The sequence below is a fragment of the Phaethon aethereus genome, assembly GCF_964289735.1.
Source record: "Phaethon aethereus genome assembly, chromosome: 16".
NCBI lineage: Eukaryota > Metazoa > Chordata > Aves > Phaethontiformes > Phaethontidae > Phaethon > Phaethon aethereus.
Window position 1 is genome coordinate 17433828 of NC_138592.1, and position 9307 is coordinate 17443134.

Consider the following 9307-nt stretch of genomic DNA (forward strand, 5'->3'; position numbering starts at 1 on the left):
GGCCGCGCAGCCGCCCCCGCCGCCGCCGCCGCCGCCGCCGCCCCCGCCCCCGCCCCCGCCAGCAGTCCCACGTGAGGGAGCCCCTCCTCTCCCGCACCGAGCCCAGGCTCCGCCCACACCGCCCAGCCCCGCTCCCCGAGCCCGACGAGCGCCGCGCTTCAGCCTGGCCACTCTCCCCTGCCGTAGAGGGTGCGGCGTTCGCCTTTGTCACGTGGGACGCGAGGCGCCGCCGCGATTGGCGGAGCGGGGGCGCGGGCGGGTGACGGTGTGCGGCGGCCGCTTCCGGGCCGGCGGCGGGGCCGGGGCCGGAGGAAGGAAGGAGGATGAGCGGCGCGCGGCGCAGGGAGGAGCCGCCGCACGCGCAGCAGCACGCGGTGGCCAACGGCGGCGCGGCCGGGCGCGGCTCCGTGTGGGGCAAGGCGCTGCGCAGCGACTCCGCCTGGCACGACAAGGTGGGGCCGCGGCGGAGCGGGGGTGCCGCGGTGGTCTCCCGTCACGTGCGGGGCTGAGGGCGTCCTCCGCCGTGAGCCCCCGCCGCGAGTGGGTGGGAGCGGAGAGGCCGCTCTCGCCTGGTGGTACCGGGGCTGGTGGCTGGTGCCGCCGCCCTGGCCGAAGCGGCCACGACCTGCCCGCCCGGCCACGGGCCCTCACCCGCTTGTCCCCTGGCCACGGCGCCGGGCTTTGTGGAGGGGAAGGCCCCGCTGGCAGGGGACCGAAGCGGCAGGGGCCCGGCAGCACCGCAGCTGCTGCGGGAGGAGGCGGAGGCACCCCGGGGGCGGCAGGGCGTCTGGGCTGCCGCTCGGGTTCGTGCGGGGCCTCGGCAGCTCTCGGAGGGCTGCGGGAGGCGTCGGAGAAGCCGCCTCGAGGGTGCCGGGCAGGCGTCCCCCAAGCTTACCCCGGTACCTCCCGGGGGGAGCGCCGGCGGCTGTCAGGGCCGCGGCGCGTCTCTCCCCCCGCGGGCAGGGGGCTGGCCCCTTCGCCAGGGCGGCCCGGGCCCGCGGCGGCCTGTGGCTCGCAGCTCCCCAGGCGAGGCGGGGGTGTTATCGGGCAGGCGTCCGGGTAAGCACAGCACTTCCACACCACACAACCGCTGCGCACCTGCTCTGTGCCATTACCCAGGTGACTTGCCCCTCACATACTCCCTGAAGGCAGGTGTGGCGTGTCTGCTGCACTGTAGCCTACAGCAGACCCGGTTCTGCTTTGCTACTTGGCCACGGAGCCAAGGAAAACACAAGCGGCATGTATATTAAGATACCTCAGTTAAATTTGGCCTTTGTATTAAGCTATTTGAGGATTAAATAAAAATTTACTTTGTGTAATTAAAAGGAAACTAGAAAGATAATCTACTTCAAGAAGTTGCAGGGGGAAATATCTTTGTGAATCCAGCTGACCTGTCAGGACTGAAGGGAAAGGGCAGCAGCAAGAACAGGCTTGTGAGACTTTCTCCATTAGAGCGTTACAGGTATGCTCTCACAGAAGAGCAATGTCATAGCGGTTGCTTAGCCGTTTGCAGTCTGCTTTGCTGTTCCTAGCCTCGCCATCTCATGTCCAAAAAGCAATTTTGTTTCTAGAAAACTTCATGTCTGTGCTCAGCTTGCATGTTTTGCTCGTGTTTGTTCGCAAACCTTGCAAGTGTGAGTGAAAACATGTCAGCCACAGACTTCCCGGTGTTTTTTGCGCTAGTGAAGCCTTTTTCCTGTGCGTATCTCCCACATGCTGTGACGCTCCTGGTCAGTGCCTCTTCCTGCTGCTGCCCCCCAGCAGCACACTCACAAAGTGCTCTGAGCTCCTGCAGCATCCCAGGTCCTGCCATATCCCTACCATGGCTGGGGCACGCGGCTGCGTGGGTGGAGTGGGACATCTGCTCGCCGGTTTGCTGGCTTTGCCTTTCAGCGTGGAGAAGGTGCAGACTCTGCCCTGCTTTTCCCTGGGAGACATGAATCTGTGTTGCTTTTTTTTCTACCAGTTGCTGTTGCTCACGGAACTGGTGGGGCTCTCCTGTACTCAACCTCATCCCCCTCTGACAAACTGGGCAGGAATCTCAGACTTAGCGAGGGGAGCAATGGCTGGCTGTGCCAATGTTTTGATGCAATAGGATGAGAACCAAAGGCTAAAATGACTGAGAAATCTAGTGACTGAGAGAAATGGCCATATCTGACATGGATTCTAGTCTTCCACATGGAGCCAAACAACTTTGCACAACCTACAGTAAAAGGACTGTTGGTGTTTGAGGGTATGCTGAGGCAATCCCATCCTTGGGGAGGTTAGAAAAAAAAAATGTGAGCAGAAGTGAATTTTATTGAAAGCATGAGTCAGCATTGTCCAGCTGCAATACTTACAGTTGTATTGGCCCTATGGGCAGATAGGAATGACTACTGCTGCTCTGAAAGAATACAGATGCACTTGCAGCATGTGTAAGATATGGCTTGCGGTTTGGAGTTGGTGCAAGTACTGGGTACTGATAGCACTTGGTTCGGGGCAGGGGAGGGCCTGGGGCACTGAGAGTGGTTCTAACAGCCTTAAAGCATAAACAGTTCTTTAAACTTTTATTCCAGTGAATTTTTGTAGAGTTGAATCTTTAGTAAATGAGGGGACTAGGTATTTGTTTGCCTCTGCAGTTAGCCCATTGGAGGACAAAGCCATGTATTTAGTTTGGAAGCAGAGAAGTCCAGGGTGCGTGATGCCATAAGCTGCTTTCATCTGCTCCGAGTACAATATCTTACACTTTGAATGGAAAACTAAGTGTTCAGTGTGTTAAATTTTCACCTGTTAACTGTATGATGCTTTAAAAAAAGGAAACATAGTAAATGCCAAAATCTTTCTTGTGCTTTATCTCCTCAGGACGAATTTTTAGATGTGATCTACTGGTTCCGGCAGATCATTGCAGTTATTTTGGGAATCATCTGGGGAGTAGTTCCACTGAAGGGATTCGTGGGAATAGCAGTGTAAGGTTTATTTCCTTTTCTGTCTCATGTACTTTCCCACATTTGAACTTTACTTGGTTTAAAGTTGTGCTGTAAACAATGGGCTGGCCAAACAGAGTCACTCTCTGCCGTGCATCTTAAAGCCAGTGTTGCATTCCAGGCTGTTGTTTGTCATGAAATTCCTACAAAACATAACATGTCTTCACTGGCCTCTTTCTCTCTTTTCAGCCTGATTAATGCTTTTTAAAATTAGTATTTATTTTATTATTAAAGGGGAAGGGGTAGAAGAAGGGAACAAGAGGTTTAATTGACTTGTGAAGTGTCCTGTTCCGGCATGTGTGAATAGGGGCGGCATGTGTGAATAGGGGCGATGAGTATGGTGCCTTGAGGGGCCACCTAAGAAGTAAGGCCCGTAGAAGGGAAGGTGTGGTAGGCTCTTTGAGTCAGAAGCCCTCCTCAGAGGGGCGGTTCTGTTAGTTAGTTAGACAAGAAGGGCAGCTTCTCTTTGAAAAAGAAAAGGTTTCTTCAAAACACCAAAGACCATAGGTAACAAGCAGGCAAAGTGGCACCATTGGCAGTGCTCCTGCCGCGCTCCAAAGCTTGCTGAAGTTGTTCTGTCAGCCATGGTGTGGGGGGGAAGGCAGTGCTGAGAAGGGTATGTATGCATCGGATTCCCACCGAGACATGGGATTCAGGTCACCTCCCAGCAGATGTCCAAAGGCTGCAGTGAGCTCTCTGAGTTATGAAATGAAAATTCATTTCGCTCTGGCATGTGCCTGAAAGCCTCTGGAGTGACACCAGAGATGGGAAACACAGCCCGGCTCTCTGAACACCACGTGTGGGAAGATGCTGTGTCTGCTCTGGGGAGTCTGTTTGCAAATGTCTCTGCCTAGTCAAGGTCTCCTAGTCAAGCTCACAACATCACAGCTTTTCTTAGGCAAAACTGACTTGTCTTGTCCCTCCTCCTGACTGTCCTGGCTGTGGCAAGAAAGTGGAGGGAGTAGCAGCAAGTGTCTCTAAGAAAAAAAGAAAAAGTTTGAAATTTACAGGAAAGGGGCTGTAAAGCAGTGATGTTCCAACGGGAACTTGACAGCTACATGCAAACAGTTAAATCTAAAGTGCTCCCAGTAACAAATGAGGGGTAGCTGAGAAGCATTGTTCTTACTTAGTCATCCATTAATTCACAGGGCACCTTCAGGCACCTAACCCAATTCCTGTGCTAAATGTTAATCGGCAAAAAAAGTGATTTGGTGTGCAGTGGAAAAACTAAAAGCTTCTAGAACTGGTTGTGTGGTTTCTCTGTGGTATGCAGTGGCACAGCCGCCCACAGCTTGCTGCCGGTCAGTGAACCTGTGTGTACGTCTTCCTGTATTGCCCTTCCTACACAGCCTTCTTTCCAGGAAATATACCTGTCCCTTCCCAGGTTGCCCCAGCCCTAAGTTCCCCAACTTTGGGGTAAACCCAAACATGTCTAAGGACAAACAGGGGGTCACGCTTTTTCTCTCTGCAGCATAACTGTTGGCACAGACTAGAGAGCGCTAAGAGTTGTCTCAAGTTGAACCCCAGTGCTATGGCTCTGACGGTGCTGTCGAGTCTTCTCTGGCTGTCATCTCTCAGTCACTGCCTTTGGTCATGGGACGCTAACAGGGATCTAATGCTGAGCATAGAGTCTGACAGTCTTCCCTCTTAGCAGCCTCAAAATCAAGTAGCACACACAAGGAAATTGGATTCTCTGTGGGAGCAAGACTGCTGCTGATCTGAGGATAGGAAAACTTGCAGAGTTTGCAGATCTGCTGATAATTCCAGCTTCTGACTACTGTCTAGTGAGCCTTACTAGGAGTAGATTGTGTCTTGCGAGGTGAACTTCATCCATGGCAAGCTGACCTGGAGGTGCTCTTTTAAGGAAGTGACTGAGCTGCCTGGGAGGTGTTGCAGGAGCGGAGTTCCTCTTTGCTTCCTCTCTGCTGCGGATGAAAGGCATTTCACTGCTACGCTGCTGTATGGCATGCTAGATACCTGCACCCTGTATCACCAAAATGACAGTTTCTAATCTCTTTCTTCCAGATTCTGCCTGATCAATGCTGGTGTTCTGTACCTCTACTTCAGTAGCTTCCAACAGATAGATGAGGAGGAGTATGGTGGGACGTGGGAGCTAACAAAGGAAGGATTCATGACATCTTTTGCACTGTTTCTGGTAATGCCTCTTGCATTCTTTAAGTTGATTAGTGAATTGTATTGTTACACTTCCTGAGGGAAAAGTTGCAGAAGAAAAGCAGGCGAGGTGGTGTAACATCATCTAATAAGTGGAGTTGATTGGGAAAGAAAATCCCAAAATCTGATGGCTACTGGCTATGAAATACTGTATTAATATATGTGATTTCCCTGTAGGAAAGGAGGTAGGAACAGGCAGCTATACTTCTGCATCTACCACTTAACTGTTATGCCTTCCCATCCTCTGTCCCAGATGTCCTGGTGGAGTTTCATCTAGAGCTAGTTACACCCAAACTGGTGTTTTGGGTATCTTTGTTTTTCCTTTAATCTCTTCCCCCAAGTCTCTGAATATGCTCAGCACTTGATTTGGTGGTGTTTCTAAATCACTGGAGGGTTGTGGTGCGATTTTAATGTGGAGAGGCTAGTCACACCAGAAGGTGAGCTAGTTGAATTGCCACCATGTGGTGATCCTAACATCTCTCTGAGACCATCTCAAATCTGGAATTCAGTCCCCAGTCCTCTACAAGGAGCAAGGAGTGAGGCTTGTTTTCTGTGTCTGAACCCTCTCCAGAGGCATCAAAATAACCTTCATTTCCTTTCCTCTCCACAGGTTGTTTGGATAATCTTCTATACTGCCATCCACTATGATTGACACAGTTTGCAGCTTTTGCCTATTAAATCAGTCGTCGGTAAATCCAGAAGGTTTTAATAAATCATAGTCTTTAGTGGACTGGTGGGAAGGTTGGGGAAGTCAAATCAACTCCCTTCTGTACCAGCGGTCTGATTAGCCTGGAAGAGCCCCAACTCTTCTGCTGGAGAAGTCCGTCTCCATTTTATATACGTGTTAATTGTTGGAACTATTAAAAAGCCATTGGAATTTTTGGAAGTAGTTCAAGACTGTTCAAATTTGGAACTTTTCTGTGACTCTAGCCAGTAACTCTATCAAACTCCCGTGTGCTGAAGGTTGAATCTGTTAATTTAATGTATGTATGTATGCCCTTCTGTTTGAAATCTGTCATTAAATCCTGACTTGTCTTCCATTGTTGTCCTTTAGACAAATAGTTTTTAAAAAGCAGCTCTAGGGTATATGGAGGAAGGCACTGCAGCATCCAGAATGTGAGTTGAGTGGCTGTCCTTAGCATGTTTTTGTAGTAATCAGATCTGATTTGATTAGACACTGTGTTGTTACCATTTCTAATATTTTTTTGTTTTACTTGCAAATCAGTTGTTGACCAGATTTTTTAAATGGTCTTTGCTGAAGACAAATTTTTAAGCAATTTTGCTAGTAAGAATTGTGATTCATTTGGTTAACGAAGGTGTATTTAGGAGGCATAGAAACTCCACTGCATTCTGCTAGCCTGACTACTAAGTTGCCATCGCATACCTCAGAGCTTAGTAGTCTTGAAGGACAGTTATTCTGGAGATACCCTTTTAAATGTTAAGCATTGAAATTATTTTCTTTTTTTTTTAAGCTCTTAAATTCAACTGCTCTTTGTTAATAAATGCAGGAGACTAAGACACAATTGAGGCAGCTATTATCTTAAATGCAGAATTACTAACTTGCAAATCAGGCAAAGTACATAGCCTCTGGTTTGCAAGGTGCTTTTTATAAGTCGATCACTTCATAGCTCAGTTCCTCCTTAGTCATGCCCTTTTTGTGCATCAACGGGGGAGTCTCTGCTTTAAGATATTTTTAAGGGTGTGTCTTTCAGAAATAGTTCTTGGGAAACACGCACAGTCCTTGTTACTGTCAGAGGACCTTGTAGTCTTGTTGCTATGTGGTCCTTGCTTTTCTAAACAACAGCTCAGGCACCCAAAAAGAGTCCTGACCTAAAGCTGCCTTATAGTGAGGAGTTGATAGTTTTAGTGTGCTCTTGCTGAAAGTCTGCGTTGCTTCCTTGCTGATAGAAGTCCAACAGCCTGGTTCTCACATGTGAGTTTGCAAAGCCGGGGATCTAAATCTCTTAAAGTGCTGAGCTAGGCTCCAGAATAACCTGCCAGTGCAGGCCTCCACTCTTACCAGGGAAAATGCTGTCTCTTCCTGGTGGAAAAAACATAGCTGGCTATTTTAGGCCCTTGGGATGCCAAGGGAAGAGTGCAATAGCAGACAGCTTCTGCTACTTGTGAGTTGCCAATTTAAGTAAGTGATCTCAAATTTTTATTCTATATTTTCTCCTCCCCACCCCCAAACTTGCTCAATCCTTTAGTCTGATACATTATTTTCCTCTTCAGCTGAGAGCATTAATTTCCCATGAGGATTGCATAGCCTGCTAGTTCTAGGTCACCCTTCCCTACTGGCATCTGTTTGCATCTTAGCTGCTCACACCCATCAGTAAAATCATTGTATACTTGAAATGCTCTAATAAATGTCACCTGTATAATCCACTGTGCAGCTTCTGTATTCTCTGGTCTTTGAAGTTTTGTAAAATGGTGGGAGTGTGGGATTCCTTTAAGAGTTTGATTTTTTGGTAAATATCTAAGCCAGCAGCTCTTTGGGATTCTTAGGTTTCTTGTGCTGCAGGCTCGAGTCCTGCACTTTTAGAAGGGGCCAGAAGCATTTGTAGTGGAAAGTAGTAGCTAATGCTTAGATACATGCTTTAACGGGTGATTAAGCAGGTTAAGCCAAGTGTTGCCCCTACATAAGCTGTTCTGCTCTGTCAGCAGCTGTCCCTGCCTCGTGACACACAATCATGGCAGAGCCACTGCTGCATTGCAGAGTGCCCGAGTCTGGTCCAGAGCAGGACTTCAAGCACTGCTGTAAAATCTGCAGTGAGAGGATGCAGAGAGTTTCTCACCTGCCCCTTTGCTTTATTCCTTGCTTGCTTGCAGTCCCAACAGCTGAGTTTCTTGGTCTTTGCAGTTCCCTACAGTTCTAGTGGCTGGAAGTTGAGGCAGAACCTGAGCTCAGGAGGATCCTCTGTTGAGGAGGATCATGACTGTGCAGAAGAGACATTGGTCTCTGCATCTCCTCAAGGCTCCTGGTAAGTTAGTGATTGCAATTGCTCAGCTGCAAGTTTTTAATCTCTTAAGGTTTCTGTTTTCAGGGATGCCTCAATGGCTAGATGCAGGTATCCCCAGTGCTGATCACCAAGAGAACTAAAGCTGTGGCATCTGTCCTGAGAGAAATGAAGTTAAGTTTAAGAAGCTCAAGGGGATATGGCAGTCTGTAGAATAGAGCTGAGGATCTTACAATGATGAACACTGTAAAAACAAGGTTTTTTTGCAGAGACTTGAGAGATCGACACAGGGATGGTATAGCAGAGAGCAGGAAGTTGAGTGCTAGGAGTACAGAAGAGCAGCAGCTGATAGAGTAGGAACTGCAGTGCAGGGGAACAGGGGCATGGGTAGCATCCCTGTTCTCAGCAGTTTTGGTATTGGCACAATGGGCATGCTTGCTCTGCACTCCCCTCTCCTTGAAGGGCAGGGGGCTAAACCAACAGTGGGTCTGGGCTACCATGGAGCAGCGATGGGGAGAAAAAGGTCTTTTCTGTGCTGGAGAGCTGAGGTATGTCAGCCACAGCTGTTGGGATACGGTTCCACCAGGAGGCTGCATCCTTATTGTGTCTGCGTGATAGTGCAGAGAAGAGGCCTGGAAGAACATCACTTTGGCCTGGCAGGAAGGAGAGTGAGATACTCCCATGCCTAACCTTGTTGTGAGGAGAGGAACACGTGTGTTCTGATGTGGAACTGGCAGAGAAATTTGTGGTCTTTCATGGTCTTCAAGCATAGTATCTCTTAAACCTTTAATGCAAGTTATTTTTGGTGTTAAAGTGAAAAACAGTGTGGGTGCAAAGATTGTGCTGACAGGTATTGAAAGGTGGCTGTGCAGCTGAGCATCTTGTGTCTTGGCAACATCAGTTGTCAGAGCCCAGCTAAAACAGCTGCTGCCCGCCACAGGGTAGCTCTGCAGTGGTGATGTAAATTTGTTATCCGCGGTTTTGATTCAGCTAGGGCATGTTGCTGATGTCTCTGGTCTTTAACAGTGCTTGGGATGTCCTTACAGCGAGTGGTGCCTATTGGGACTAGGAGCACACCACTGAGGAGCCTCTGTCCCCTCTGTGGAGGCGTCATCATCTCTGCATTTCCCCAGCCTAATTTCCAAGCTTGCAAAGGCTGTGCTCACAGTTGCTGGGATTCAGCTGCCCGCAGGTGACAAAGCTGATTGGGTTTGG

General features: G+C 49.3%; 1 protein-coding gene across 1 annotated transcript; it reads left to right on the top strand.

Annotated features, from left to right (window-relative positions):
• Positions 1–323: 323 nt before the first annotated feature.
• RAB5IF (RAB5 interacting factor) lies at positions 324–5787 on the top strand (the record flags this gene model as incomplete). The annotated part of the gene is made up of 4 exons (XM_082007427.1): positions 324–452; positions 2842–2945; positions 4989–5118; positions 5746–5787. 4 exons carry the CDS (start codon positions 324–326, stop codon positions 5785–5787), a joined length of 405 nt encoding a protein of 134 aa, XP_081863553.1.
• Between the last annotated feature and the right edge of the window lie 3520 nt (positions 5788–9307).